Source organism: Gopherus flavomarginatus, chromosome 5, assembly GCF_025201925.1.
Source record: "Gopherus flavomarginatus isolate rGopFla2 chromosome 5, rGopFla2.mat.asm, whole genome shotgun sequence".
NCBI classification, from domain to species: domain Eukaryota; kingdom Metazoa; phylum Chordata; order Testudines; family Testudinidae; genus Gopherus; species Gopherus flavomarginatus.
The window spans coordinates 149,246,472-149,262,421 of record NC_066621.1 but is presented as its reverse complement, the minus strand read 5'-3'; the positions used below and the strand labels follow the sequence as shown (position 1 = coordinate 149,262,421).

The window sequence follows — 15,950 nt, the reverse complement described above, 5'->3', positions numbered from 1 at the left end:
AAACTTTTTGTTTTGTTTTGGCATTCCTTCTAAATTGCTTTTTTTTTTGTCTTTCTTTTTTTAACACTCTTATAAAAGATGGAGATCAAGAATGAAACTGTCCAAACATACATGTTTACACAGCATGCAGACTAGATCCAAAAATTTACTTTGCACTTTGTAGGAACTTTGTAGGCTACCTTCTAGCCTAGCATTCAGGACACTGTGTTTATGAGCTATTACAGTGACCAAAAAAATTAGATGAAATCCAGTTATTTTTTGGTACACATCTTAGTTTCTATGTGCTTTGTACTTCGGTGTTCTATTTGATCTGTCTATCTGGGTGCTTATATGGACCTCATCACTTTTATATCAAAGTACCTTCCCTGAATTTCAAAACAAATCTCTTCTTCCCTTCCCACCAACAAGCAAATTATGGGATTTTGGTGGCACTTCTTAAAATCTGTTTGAATGAGGGTATTGTTGTGGAAAGCAATGGATTCCACCTTTTTGGTCTGCACTGGTCCACAGACTATTTAGGTTATTTTCAGATGTGAATTTTTTCCCCTTGGATCATAGTTAGGGCCCTGTATACTCCACTGTACGGTCCCTGGGATCTCTAATATTGCTGCTGCTGCTGTCTCATTTACATTTTAAAATTTGACATTTTTAATTAGTTAAGCCTGAACTTGCAGTTAGGTACATGTGGGCACACCTTGTGCCTACGCCAAGTAGGGCTTTTCACAAGGTATGGGTATGCCTGCATGCACCTTAAATAAGAAAATGAATAATACAATCTGTACAGTAGCTCCAGTGTCACTTCTACTTTTAACTGTAGTTTATTGTATGTCCTCGTGTTCATGTTTTAGTGTTCCACAGATTTTTATATTGACAAAGAATAACTACTTTGTAGAAGTTTTTTGGGAGGAATTTTGAGAGTTTGGTAGATGCAAAGAGAGCAGTTTTGACTCTTGGCCACTGCAGAGAGGTGGGAAGCATTTTGCAATTGTAGGATAAATGCATTAGCTAGATGTTTCTGTTAAAATGATCAGCAGTAAAATAATTAACAATGTTGACATCCTACATTCATCTTTAAGTTTCAAAGTTAACAGTCCGTGGAAATGAATGATCCAGTTTACATTTCTTGAAGTTCCTGTTTGCAGTCTCTCTGCAGGAAGTGACAAACATCAATCCGTATTTTTAGAGCTCTGCAAATCCATGGACCTTTTTGGTGGATTGCAGATTGAAGATGGATGCACATTTTGTATCTAGAATCCTGGAAATCTGTGGATATGCACTTTATATGCGAGGATAATTTTTGTGGGTCGGATGCAGATACAAATTTTGTATCCACACATGGGTCTACATATTTTCAGGGTTGTCTTCACAACTATGAGAGCTGAAACTATAATTTTTGTGGAAGGAAAACTTAGGTCTTTTGTACACAGTAACTGGAATTAAAAAAACGTAATTGGTTTAAATTCACAACTTTAATGTGTGAGTCTGTGTGTGGGCACTCTAAAGAATGTCCACATACTGACTTGTACCAAAATAACTAAAGGTGTGAATTACAACTGATTTTGGTTATTTTGGTTCATGTTACCATGTTGACAAGCCCTCTGCAGCAAAGAGTAGATTCTGCAGGAAATTCTCTGCCCTGGAAATACAGTGGCTTTGTTAATAGTGAATGCTACAGATGACGTGAGAGAAGTATAACTCTTAATCCTCTAGCCTAGTGGCCCACTGCAGGTAAAGCCATTATTGTGTTATTTTCCAAGCTCATAATTGTATTAAAAAAAAGTATCTTTTTTTTTTTATTGGTATGACTGAGATTTGATTTAGGTGAGATATCCTCTTAACTACAAACTAATTCATTAAGTTGGGTATTGAATGCATGGTATTTACTTGGTAATTCAGATGGCACCTGGGCTCCTTATGAATTCGAATACTGTCATTGTTTGTACTAAATAATGTTAGCAATTTTGATAAGGGTTGTATTTTCTAACTTTTTAGACATTGTCATAAGGATTGTTGTGCATGCTTTTTGGAAGTATGAAAGTAAAATGTATATGCTTATTTCTAAAATATTTTTCAGGTGATCCTGAAACAGGATAACTCAGCTCAGTTAGTGCAAGATGACCAAGTAAAAGGACCTTTAAGAGTATGTATGCAGCATGTTTTTCAAATGTACAATTAAATTGTAATAATTTTAAATGTAGATACTTTAGACATTGACATTTAGACATTGAGCATCTAATGCACAGTCTGTTGAAGTCAATGGAAAAACTCCCATTGGTTTCCATGGGCTGTGGATCAGGCCCTCAATGAGTAATTATCATTATTAGCTAATATTTTAGTTTTTAAAAGATGATGTTTATCCCTATGCCTTTGACAAGTTAGTTTTGTATGGAAATGTTATTGCAGGCAAGACTATTTTTGTAAATATGTTAGTTGACCTTTCCAAATTTATGTCTCTGTCAAGCAAAATAGAGACATTAGACAGGAGTAAACAAGCTGTATATCCAGTTCACTCAGGAGCTGTTAGAGCAGGTGACTAGTATAAAATACTCATTGCAGAAATGGCAGTACACTGGGTAGCCCTTATTATTTGCTTGGGGGTTTTGCCTTTCCCTTGTCTTTACCTCCTCTGTTGCTACCTCAAAGACACTAGTAAATGCTGTTGTCAAAATCTGGACCAAGTTCAGAACTCTGTTGCATTGTCCAGTTGACAGTGAAGCATATCTACATGATGTTCGAGTTCAAAGAGTAAATGTATGTTATAACACAGGCTTTATTTTCTTATCCTATAGACACACATACCACTACTAATACTGTTAAAATGTTGGATTAGTGGGGTTTCGATCTCAAATTTGAATAAAATTTATGACTACTGCAGCAGCTGCACCTTTCCCCTTTGAATGTTGCAAGTTGGCCCAGACAGTTACAGCACGTCTCAGGTTTGGTGTGTCCATCCCTCTGTATATAGAGACAGAGGGCCAAATTTGATTAGTGCTGTGACGACATGGGTCAGCTGTCAGCACTCAATGCGGAGAGCTGAGCCCAGTCCCATAGGATAGGGCCCATTGCTGTGGAGTGAGTGTGGGGTGGGCTCACTGACTGAGCCTTCCATTCTCCCCCCTCTTCCATGACATATCCTTGTGTTCCTGCACCTCTGCCATGATACTTATTAACGTTTACAATAAAAAAAAAAAAATGTAACCTTACCTTTTGTTATAATACAAAAGTCACTGTAGGGATCCCAGTATGCTAATTTCACTGCCCGCTGCTAACTAAAACCAAGTCAGAACAAAATGTGATTTGGCTAATGATTTTTCACTTCGGAGGCTGTGTAATCAATGCATGCATTTCGCAAGGGTAGTGAAACTTAAATGAGTCTCTTCCCTGCCAACCCCTCCCCCCAGATCTTTCTGGAAGAATTGGTATATTTACCTCCAGTGTATGAACCTGGGACTATAAGTGTATATAACATAATAATTTTGAAGTATTTTATATTGCAGATTGGTGCAATGGTTGAAACCAAGATGCCTGATGGATCCTTTCAAGAAGCTGTTATCAACAAATTGACAGATGCCAGCTGGTATACTGTAGGTGAGTAACTATGTAATTTATGAATTTTAATGTTGGTACAATATATTGGTTTAAACTGGTCCATTGGTTTTAAACTGGTTTTGTATTCAAGGCACAGGACAGGACTTAAGATCTGGCTCTAATAGACTTTTGGTGTGACCTTTGGCAAATCACTTAACTCTCTCTTCTTGTTTCATCTCGATTTTACAACTAAGAAAACAATCATTGCATGCTTTATAGAGGTGTTTGAGAGACGAGATGGGTGAGGTAATATCTTTTATTGGACCCACTTCTATTGGTGAGAGAGAGAAGTTTTCAAGCTTACACAGAGCTCTTCACAGGTGTTGTAAGGATAATTCATTGTCTGGTGCTCAAATAGTATAGTTATGAGTGCCTATGGATTTTGATAGTTTGCTTGTATGATCAAACTTCAGTTGGTCGAACAGATGCATATTGATTCAAGTTCACTTCTTGGAAAACAACATTGCTTAATTGCTATTTTGAAAGGACATACTTAAATCCCACTGCTGTCTGAAAATTTTGTTACCTACTGTTGTTACAGGTGACTGCAAAGATTAGTGGGAAAAACATTCTGTATATTTCTGGGTTGTTTACATGTGATTTTAAGACTTTCTATAGAGAGAATTTCAGTTGTTCCCCTGTATACTCAGTCATTTCCCCGTTTATGTGGTGGGTTGTGGGTGTTTTACACATTGCTACTACGGAGAAGAAAACATTCCTAAGAGAATAGAGAGGAGTGTAGTACCTTGAAACCATGATTTTACTCCTTTGTTTGAAATGATTACATTTCATTTTGACAGTGTTTCCTTTAAAGGAACTAAATCTTAACATGTAGAAGAAGGTTTTGCTTTCATTTTACGGACAGATAGCTGAGATGGTCATTGGAACTAAATCCAGTAAAATCATGACTAGTCACACTGAATGACAATTCAATGAAACTTGACATCGAGCCATAACTAGGCTCATTGTATAGATAACTTTATTTATTTTGGATTATTAATAAAAATGCATAGTCTAGTGTCTAGGTGTCTGACACAGCTTTTTATGTCATTATACTTTTAATGCTATCAGCTTCCCCTGAAATCAGAAAATAACTAACTAGAGATGCCAATCAAATAATATAATACTCACGCAGATCAAACATCCTTGCAAATACCAGTCCTTATCGTGTGCCTCGCTCCCCCAGAAAAACTGGGGATAGTGAGGATTATATTTCCAGAGCTGTGTGAGTGATGTGCACCTCTTTACATAGGAGAAATATGTACAGTTTCTATTATGTGTTGCTTTAGAAATTAATTCTTGAATGTTTAAATTCACTGGTCCCATTTCCTTGTCTGTTACCTTTTGCAGTAACAGTGATGAGATTATTGAAATGCTTTTAACAGAATACCGAAGAATTTAAAGTAGAGTTTTTTACATACTAGCATTCACGTGTCTATTATCTTAATTATTAATGTACTCCTTTTCTTTGGAGACAAAGAAGCAATGGTTTGGCAGCCCGATTTGGTTTACATTGAAATATACAGGAATTTTCATGTTGACTTTAGTGGGAGCGGGATAGAGCTCTAGATGTCCGTGATTTAGTACTTTATGTTAATATAATTGTGATCCTATGGATCTGAGCTAGTTTTAAGTTGACCATCTACACTGCTATTTGTTTTCTGCTTCAGGAATGTAGCATAAGCTGACATAATTCAAGATGCATGACTCTAAGTGTGTGTGTGTGCGTGTGCATGCACGTGGGGTGAGGACGAGTTTGGGGGAAGGAGTGATAATTTAGGAGTTTAGTTGTGGGAATTAGAGGAGTACTCATCAATTTAGTTCAATACTGTGGTGCAACCTAGCTGGCAAAGGACGCTGACTTGAATTTTTGTTGGCTTAGAGATTTTCTTTCCCATATTGAAGGAAGAAGGAAATACTCTGTTGCACTAACAGTGTTACACTTACTAAGTTGATATTTCTGTTCTAAACTCTTATTTTCAGATTAATTGATTTTTAATAAATCTGCATTTTGGGTTGTAACTATTGTTTTGTCTTTTCCCCAGAAGAATCTAAGTTGGAAAACCGACCTTCCTGTCCCAATTTCCGCCCCCCTCAAAAATTAAAAAAAAAAAAAGCACTTAACAGAGTTAGTTGATGTAAGTGGGAAAGGATTTTTTTGTCAAATTCAGCGGATGAGTTTTGCATGTGCAAGTTTTCAAGTTCTTGGATATAACAACTCATTCAAAAATTTACTATGATGTGCAGGTAGTTTTGAATAAGGAACATAAGAATTGGCTTTTTTTAAAGAAATTTTGCTTGGAGTTAACAAATCACTGAACGCTTACATCATACTGAGCGTAAATGGTATGATCCTTGCCTTTTTATGTATGTATGAAAGTGCAGTGTTTCAAATAGACAGATAGAATTGTATATTTAGGTATGCACATGGTTTCATTTATATATTTGTACTATCTGGTGCTTTTAATAAACATTGAGAAGGGAGGATTTACCAGGTAGAGCACAGCAAATGCATAAATTGCCTGCAGAGTGGGACCTCTTAAGTTTTCCTGCAGTGGAAGTTTTACTCCCCCTTAAACCCTTAACTTGTTATTTTAAACATAGGTGTATAAAATGTTAGCGTTTTGGCATAATTCAGAACTCTGCCCTTTTTAGTACTTAGTTACATGTTATACTTACATACAGTAATATAGGGCTTGTCTACATCAGAAAGTTGCAGCGCTGGTGAGGGAGTTACAGCGCTGCAACTTAGGAGGTGTACACATCTGCAGGGCACCACCAGCGCTGCAACTCCCTGTTTGCAGCGCTGGCCGTACTCCCGTTTTGTCTCGGGTGTAGAGGATCCAGCGCTGGTGATCCAGCGCTGGTAATCAAATATAGACACTTACCAGCGCTTTTCTTGACCTCCGTGGAATAAGCAGGTATCCCAGCATACCTGAGGAAGCCTCTGGTAATCAAGCTGGTCTCCTTCCCCGGTTTGCTCTCGCGTTCCCCGAACCCCGAGCAAGCAGGTCTCCTTCCCTGAGGTTTGCTGGGTGGTTCCGGGAACGCGAGAGCAAACCGGGAAAGGAGACCAGCTTCGCCGCGGTTTGCTCTCGCGTTCCCCGAACCCCGAGCAAGCAGGTCTCCTTCCCTGAGGTTTGCTGGGTGGTTCCGGGAACGCGAGAGCAAACCGGTAAAGGAGACCAGCTTCGCCGCGGTTTGCTCTCGCGTTTCCCGGAACCACCCTGCAAACCGCAGGGAAGGAGACCTGCTTGCTCGGGGTTCGGGGAACGCGAGAGCAAACCGCGGCGAAGCTGGTCTCCTTTCCCGGTTTGCTCTCGCGTTCCCGGAACCACCCAGCAAACCTCAGGGAAGGAGACCTGCTTGCTCGGGGTTCGGGGAACGCGAGAGCAAACCGCGGCGAAGCTGGTCTCCTTTCCCGGTTTGCTCTCGCGTTCCCGGAACCACCCAGCAAACCGCAGGGAAGGAGACCTGCTTGTTTGGGGGTTCGGGGAACGAGAGAGCAAACCGGGAAAGGAGACCAGCTTCACCGCGGTTTGCTCTCGCGTTCCCCGAACCTCCCTTGAAGCCGCCCAACAGCGCTGCAGTGTGGCCACATCTAACACCACTTGCAGCGCTGGTTGCTGTAAGTGTGGCCACTCTGCAGCGCTGGCCCTATACAGCTGTACTAATACAGCTTTAACAACCAGCGCTGCAAAATTTTAGATGTAGACATGGCCATAGAACACTGAATGTATCTAAGGCTGTAAAAAAAAGCTGGAGTTTAAACATAATGCACTTCCAGTTTGTTTAGCCATGTACCCTTGACTTAAGACTACCTAAGTTCATTTTTGTGAGTAAATAATAGTATATAATGGGCAGGGTATGCATTTGTCAGTTTGCAAACCAGAGGTAAAGTTGACCAAAGTGCATACATTGTGAAGTGTAGATTTCTGATAAAGAAGTTAGTTTACATTTAAAAATAGGGGAACTTTGTAGCTCAGGGAAATAGAAATGACATACAACCTTTCATCTCTCGGTCACCAGTTCCAATTTACTGTGGGTTAGTAGTGACCTAAAGATGATGTCTGTACAGTAACTTCTGGGCACTGAGTTTGACTCAGTTTCCTAGTGAATGGTTTTAAGTTATAATATTTAGCACCCTTGTTGGCTGTTTAAACAGATTGACCAAGAACTGCATGGACTTGGGGACTTGAACAACCCTTTCACTTGTGGAATCCCTACCAGATCCAGGTCAAGTTTCAGTGGTAGGGCAGTGTGGGAAGCTTGCATTGAAATTATCAATGCTTTTCCAGTTCTGATTTATTTTCCTCTTACATGGCATAATTTTTCCAATGATCTGAAAACAGTTACGAAGGTAGGTAAGTATTAATGCCTTTTGAAAGAACAGGACCGCTAATGAGACACATAGATTAAGGCAAAAATTGTCAAAAGGGTCCACTAACTGGTGTATCATTTTTCAGGTGTATGTTTTGAGACACCTAGTGCCTGTCTTTAAACATCACTAGTTATTCTGAGCACATTTGAAAATCTGGATCCATGTTCAGATGCGCGCGCACATACAAATTAGTGGACAGTTGAAACAGTTTTGGCCTAAATTACTTGCCCAGTGTCCTAAAGTGAGCCAGTCTGTTCTGAAAGTGCTCACTGTGTTCCAGCCTTAGTCTCTAGACTAGGCTACTTTGTTGCCACTGTCTCTGATTAGGGTCTTGATATTGATATAGCAACAATGAAGATAAAGCACTTTGCTTTTAGAAATAATTCTCTTAGCTATTAGAATGGTACTGCTCTGCTCTAAATTGATTAACAGGTTGTTCAAAAAATGATCAAATGGACTTTCATTTTCATTGTTTCTGCCATGGAGCCACCTCTGCATCAAAAATCCTGATCTAGTAATGATGGCACAGCAGAGGAACAGTGATGTTGGAATTTTAAACTGGGGCTTGGAAATGCTTTTGGAATTGGGCTGCTTACCTGAAAGTATAGATACAGAAAGAAACAGAAGAGATATGGAGTAAAAGTTTAACAGACTCTAGAAAAACCTCTTTTGTGCACACCAGTCTTTTATCACTTCATCATAAAGAAGTGGCAGCAGTTCCAGTACCTTGGAAAACAAGCAGCTAACTTGAATTTTTAAAAAGCTCATTTTAAATAATTACAAATTTGGTGGGGTGTTCCTCTGTTTTTGAAGAGAATTTATAGGCTCAGTATGTGCAGTCTGTTATCACTAGGAGATAATTATATAGATTTAAACAGTCTTCAGCCTATCAGATCTGTTTTCATCCAAGTCATTTTAGAACGAAGGCTTATTTTTTATAGTGTGTTTCATCCACAATGTTCTCCAATATTAACTTGAATATTAAATATTGAAATAGGCCTCTGAGACAATTATAATAAAAATACACTATATGGTTCTATAGGTGTTTTGCAACAGCTGCCAAAGGCAGCATTAAGATGATTATGATCAATTTTGGACCTAGCCCTGAATATTAAAAAAAAAAAATTAAAAAAACATTTCTGTAAGAGGAAACTTGTTTCTGTAAATTTGAAGTAGTAACAGAAGTTAAAAGCAGTGTCTTAGTATGAAAGACAATTTATTTCTTGTTCAGAGACCTCAGTGAAATGCTTTTGTACTCACTGTCTTGTGGTGTTGGCTTACCTTCAGAGTGTGCTCTTATGCATGCTCAGTTAAGAGTTGTTCATGTCTGTCCTTTTGCTCTCTTTCAAGAAATATTCACTAGTGGGTGTGGGTGTGTATATATTTTTTAGCCTAGAAGTCAGTGCTAGTCTATTAAAAATCCAGAATGAGTTGTTCATGAAGCTCCTAATGATGATTTCTTCTCCTTCCTCTCCCTTTCCTAGTGCTCAGGTACATTATCCGAGTTCCAGCAGGTCAGGAAGTGAAAAAATGTACATGTTCCTTATTCTGGATATCTTGTGCTACTTTTGTATACTTCTGTAAAGTATTGAAGTGGCTTGAGTCACTAGATAAAGCCCTCTAGTGGGAAGCAATAATTGCAACCATTAGACAAGCAACTAAGCTACTGCTGTTATAGTAGCCTTTTTTGTAACAGGGAGTAGAAGGACAGTGTATTCTTTGTCACCCAGGAATTGTAAGCCTTATTAAGGTACCAGGGGAAAACTGCCCAAATTTGCCCGGCTTGTACTTATACAAATGGTTAGGCAGCATGTAGCTGGACAAACACAGATGTGATGTCAGGAAAGCTTCTTTATGGACAGAAAGTGAACAGTTACTTGTAACTGGTTAAATTGATAGTAACTCTAACGGGTTATAAACTCATGTTTTTGGTGTGTTTTTGTTTGGGTATTGTGACAGAGTATAAAGGGGAAATGGTGAAACATGGTTATGCAAAGTGCTTTTGAATATGCAAAGTAAACAAAGTGGGGAAAATAGATTCTTTTCACTAATCTTTTTTAAGTTAGTTTTTTGACATTGTCAATCAGTTACTGAAAACAAATGCATATTGCATATTGGGAAAACAAAAAGGTACCATGTTATTTCCCTGTTAATATCAGTACCTATTTTTGCTTTGTCTTTTTATGTTCTTTTGCCAGGTCCATTACCATGGTGTCAAAATGCCACGGAGGCAGTAGAATTGTTGCAGCTCTCCTGTTGCTTGATATTCAGGGAGTCCTCAATTTGTGGGTCCTCGATGCTGTACTCTGAAAAGGCTATTTTTAAACCTTTTAAGATCTATATTAAAAGTTCACGTTTAGGGAGACTTTAATTTGAAGAATGCTGCATATGAAGTAGATTAAAAAGAGAAGAGATTAAAATCACAAGGACTGTTTAGTTTAGAAAAAAACAGTGAGAGAGATGGTAGAAGTGAGTGTTTTTTGGTTTGTTTTTAAGATATTGAGAAGGTCAGATGTGTGCTTCTGTTTACCCTTTACTATAATACATAATTTAGAGGGCACTTGCAATCAAAAGGCAGTGAATTTAGAATTGATAACCTTAAAGATTCTTAAGCAATATAATTAACCCATGGAACTTGTTTCTGCAGGATATTATTCTGGCCCATAATTTAGTCAAACTCAGTGGAGGATTGGCTAATGTATATAAGTAAGAATAACTTCTGCAATACAGGGGCTATGCATTCTCCTCCTTCACTGTGTGACCTGATCTCTAGCTGGAGTAGGGAATAATGTATCCTCACTGTTTAGTATTGCACACTTCGGTGCATTAATGGAAATTTGGTGATTTCCTCTGAATTATTCATCTATGGCAGAGTTTCCCAAACTTGGGACACCGCTTGTTTAGGGAAAGCCCCTGACGGGGTGAGCAGGCTTGTTTACCTGCTGTGTCTGCAGGTCCAACTGATCGCAGCCAGTGGGTTTGCTGCTCCAGGCCAATGGGAGCCACTGGAAGTGGCAGCCAGTTTGTCCCTCGGCCCACGCAGCTTCCAGCAGCCCCTATTGGCCTGGAGCAGCAAACTGCAACCAGTGGGAGCTGCGATCAGCCGGACCTGCAAACGCAGCAGGTAAACAAACAGGCTGCTGGCCAGGGGCTATCCCTACACAAGCGGAGTCCCAAGTTTGGGAAACACTGATCTGTGGTCTCAATTATATGGGCCATTGGTCTGATCCACAAAAAAATCCTTCTGTGGAGTACCTGTCCTTGTGGGCTAGCATCCTTTGTTTATTCTTATGTTTGTGGAATGATCTGTAAATTATTATATTTACAGAAACTCCTATGTGAGCAAAGGGAATCCCTCATTTTGCCCTCAAAGTAATTTAATAAGTGTGACCCTTTTTAAAAAAAAATTACTCCTTTTTTCGTGCTCCCTGCCCCCAATTATTTTTCCCAAAGATCAAACAGTCACCTCTACAGTAATATTTTAAAGGATTTTGCTTTGGGTTTTGTAAGTAACCATAGTGCTGTGGGACACTATTTCCCTCCAGTCTACAACTATTAATTTAGGCTTGTAATAACTGTCTAAAAACATCCTTTGTATTGTGCATCAGATGTGGGGATAGCCACAGGTTGGAATAGAGACAGACATCATAAATCTTTGCGTAGTTTGTTTATATTGCCTGTAGTCAAATTACTTGAACATTAACCATTATTTTAGTTTGAAAACCCTTCAGTCCTAGTTTTGCAGAAACAAAATAAAAATGGAGCTTTTAACTCGGGGCTTTAAATAAATTGAAGGGATCATGCACTCTTAAGCCTGCAGTGTATTTCCTCTGCCCCCAGTCAGGGGAATCCCACATGGCTGTTTAACAGACACATTCCCTCCCCCCCCCCCCCCCCCCCCACTCTTCCTTAACTCTTAAACCAATTGCTTGGCCTGCTAGAGTTCAGGAGGGAGGGTGTGAAATTCGTATTTTTCCACCTTTCCTTCCTGAAATGCAGAGCTAGCTGCTTCAGTTGGCCAGTGTATGGAAGGGAGATGAGGGAAGGAGTGCTGTACAAATAATTGTATCCCTTCAGATTTCGTGGCTTTCCTTCCTACCCTTTTCTTCATGATGAGGGTGGGGGCGTGTCTTGACTGTCTTAGCTGCACTCTGTTTCAGCTGTGGTTGTTACTGAATGTCCTAGTGCTTGCTCAGTCTGTCTCCCTTGGCAGCTTGCACAATGAGATTCCCTTTTTGTTGTAAGAGACAAACTGTTGTGCTAGAAGGAGCCACTTTTTTGTAGCTGGCACCAGGGATTGCAGAGGTGACAAATACCAGGACTTGCAGGGAGAGGACTGCCTGCAGCAAGGCATTAGACAGAAGAGTCTTCCCTTTGTTCAGGTGTGGCGAAAGGGGATGTGTGGCTGGGAGGGCTATAGGAGCTGTAGAAAAGGTCTGTAAGAGGTGCAGGGGGACACTCAGATCTCTCTCAACATGTTAATTACCCTCATTTCTTCCACCTGTGAGAGTATGGGAGGAGATTTGCCTCTCTGCCCATGAAAGAGAAATTTGAAGTTCTGAGATAAAGATAAATTAGTTCTGATAACACTTCACTGTCCTGTTATTTGAGTTCCTGAGCCACATGTTAAATGAGATGTTTGATCCTAGCCAAGGAAAGACCTTTTTAGCACATTTCCTATTTTTGTCACAAGCAGCCTAAGAGATCTTATTTTTAATTTTTTAATGAAATATACTATATTGTGTGATGTACTTACGTTTTGCTCAGTATTTAACTTTGGGGATTTTTTGTTCTTGATGGATGTTAACATGTTAGTCTTCACAGTAAAATTAAAGCTGAGTAGTTAATTGGAGGATTAGTGTGACATGTTTGGGAAGGAAATAGGATTTGTTTTGTACGGCTGCAAAACCTTAAACAGTTGAGCATCCTGTACTGTCCCCTAAAAATATAACATGGAAGCTCTCTCAATCAGCTGGCTTTAGCTTGGAGTTTCCTTTTTTTTTTTCTATATCAAACTTGTTTGAGAGAGATTTTCTTTCTAAAAATCTAGCTTCCAAAATATCAGATAAATTAGGCATGATTTCTCCCTTGCAGTCCACTGTCATGTCTTGCTTGATGCTGTGGTGAAGTTATCTTATGCTGAACATCATGAAATGATTATGTCTACAAATTCCGTATTTTGACATCCATGTAGAATCTGGTGGGAGGAGAAGACATGGTGAGGGGCTAAGGTCTTGTTTACACAATGAAAGTAACATTGATTACTGGCCAAAAAAAATGGATAAGATATAATTTGAAAGTCAAAGAGCAAAATATGCACAGTGGCTTTTTCGGGAAACTAGGTAATAGAGTTTAAACTTTTAAAATAGATTACATTAATAAAAATACATGCAAACCTATATTGTATGACTATTTTGTAGTTACTATCTAGCAATTTTATGTTTTAATAGTTTTGAGAGAGATTATTGGAAGGCAGTTAGGGAGCAGGATTGCTTGCTCTTTTAAAACTAATAGTAGTTAATGTGAACAAGTATAACAAGCTGAATCAATTGGCTTACCTCTATCAAAGTAGCTCAGTTGGGAGACAACATGCAAATTATAAAGCTTAGTAGGCCAGCTAAGATATTGCTTGCATACTCTGCTCTTTATTTCTAATTACTCTTGCAGTTTCTAGTCTCAAATTAGGCTGTTAGAACATGGTGGTTTCTTTTCTTTTTGGTTGGCAGACTAGAATTACAGAAGAATAATTTAAATTACAAATTCTGCTTTATATCTTGATGTAAATGTATCGAATTTTTAGCAATACAAATATATTGTATTCACGTTAATCTGAGAGATTTTTCTTGTAAAAAGCATGCCACAGTTATCACACTAATAAAACAAATATGTCCAGACTGTGTGGTATATACTGGCTATGGGATAGACAAGCTCTTCCTAATAGTGTAATACAGAATATATATCCTGCAACTGAATGGAGGCCATGGACCCCTTCGATTAGTGCAGTGTCTGTTGGAAGTCACTGGGTCTCTGCACATGCACAAGGGTTTGCTCAGATGTTCTGATTTTAGGATCAGGGTTTCTGAATGTAAAATGCAAAATTGCCAAAATGTATACATTCTACTTCAAATGTAGTCAGGATTTATGCATTTTAATTAAAGTATACAGTGACTCTCATAGATATTAAACTGTTAACAATCTTAAAAACTACTTTAGAGGTAAAATTCCCTCTTTTGGAAGAAGTTGGGAATTTTATTGTAATAGTCCTGTTAGCCCATCCCTGTAACCAGGAGTAGCACAAGCTATTCTTTATATATCCGCCAGCATACTTGAGTCCATGTATGTAACAGCCTCACTATTATTTTCTAGGTTTCTCCTGGCCATGCGTTACAAATTTAGATGACTTTCTTCTGATTATATGTGATTTTGTGAGGTGAACAAAATGTCCAGTAGGGACTAGAACAGAGATGGCCAGACTACCACATGTGGGCTTCCAGTTCTCCTCTTATCTGTAGCATAGTATTTTGTGTTGTAGCAGAAACCTCCATGTATATTTGTCTGCCTACTAGTAGCATTTCCTCACAGCGTATACATGTGGACAGTTGCCTGCTTCCTATTTCCCATGGCAACAGAAACAGAGTTGGGAGACTGGCCCAGCTTAAATCAGAAATAATTGGGTGTTTCAACCCAGCTGGGGATGTTGGTTGGGAATGATAACTGGCAAGCAGCCAATATCTGTGGTCTTTAGTAGTAGAGTGTATTGATAAGAGAGATGACAAACCCTGAGACTGGTGCAGCTGGCAGCCTGATTTTTCCAGTGACTTTGAATCCATGTGCTGAAATGTTTGCCTGCTCTTGGGCCAGATCTTGACTATCAGACTTCTTTCCACTTCTGAACCAAAGAGCTTAATTTAAGTCCTCAAAGGCATATTCTACAGGATTATTTAATTTATGATTTTGAATAGCAAACTGTCCATTTAGTTACATTTGCAAATCTTGTGCCACTATCTTTGTCTCTGACTTCATTCTAGTTTTTGATGATGGAGATGAGAGAACATTGAGACGAACTTCATTGTGCTTGAAGGGGGAGAGACACTTTGCAGAAAGTGAGGTAAGGAGATGTTAACTTTTCTTCAAGCTGGAAAGTAAAAGTCTTTACATTGTGGAAGAATTGCAGGCTGATTTATATTCCCATCTTCTCCTAGACACTTGACCAACTGCCACTAACAAATCCAGAGCACTTTGGAACTCCAGTAATTGGGAAGAAATCCAACAGAGGGAGAAGATCTTCTCTTCCTGTGTGAGTTTTTTATAATTCTATATATGCTATTTTGTTACCTTATTGTCCTTTGCTTAAGTCTGGTGACCCTAGAACTTCACTGGGACTATTCATGTGTGCCTAGCAGACAGAATTTGGTCTTAAATGACTAAAAAGAGAGATGTAGGAGGGATGAAACTGTCATTATTTTGTCATGTATTGTATTCACAGCATATATTTGAAAACAGCTCATCTTGTCGGGCACTAGCTTTAAAATGTAATCACTTCCAAATTTATGAAAAAAGTTTGTCTGGTATATGAGTAAATCTAGGATTTTTAACATGCTTAGGCATTTAAATTGGTAAAACTGTACATATGGAAGCTTCAGGTTTGTAAGCTCTTTGGGGCAGGAATGCTCTTTGTTCTGTGTTTGTACGGGACCTAGCACAGTGGAGGCCTGTTCCATGATTGGGGCTCCCAGGTAGTACTGCAGTACAAATACAGTAATTATAATGGTGAGCGCAGAGGAACTTCAGCAATTCAAACTCCTTTTACTTAATTTATGCTCATTTACTATTTCAGTTTTTTCAAGTTCAACCTTTTGCTTTTAAAAATTAGTTTGTGGCCTTAAACCAGTTTTTTACTGCTGCTTTTATGAGTTATATTTCCTCACAATTCTTATCTTCAAATTAAGACTGTTTTAAAGTATTGTATGCTTAATCCTCT

The 15,950-nt window shown here is 38.8% G+C and overlaps 1 protein-coding gene across 8 annotated transcripts in view; it reads left to right on the top strand.

Annotated features, from left to right (window-relative positions):
* Positions 1–15,950, top strand: part of ARID4A (AT-rich interaction domain 4A) — a 65,626-nt gene that overhangs the window by 4,216 nt on the left and 45,460 nt on the right. For all 8 annotated transcript variants that reach the window (XM_050952519.1, XM_050952516.1, XM_050952520.1 and 5 more), the window contains 4 exons: positions 2,075–2,140; positions 3,498–3,588; positions 14,998–15,077; positions 15,172–15,266. In XM_050952519.1, the coding sequence (XP_050808476.1) occupies positions 2,075–2,140; positions 3,498–3,588; positions 14,998–15,077; positions 15,172–15,266 (332 nt within the window). The remainder of the gene's footprint in view (positions 1–2,074; positions 2,141–3,497; positions 3,589–14,997; positions 15,078–15,171; positions 15,267–15,950) is intronic.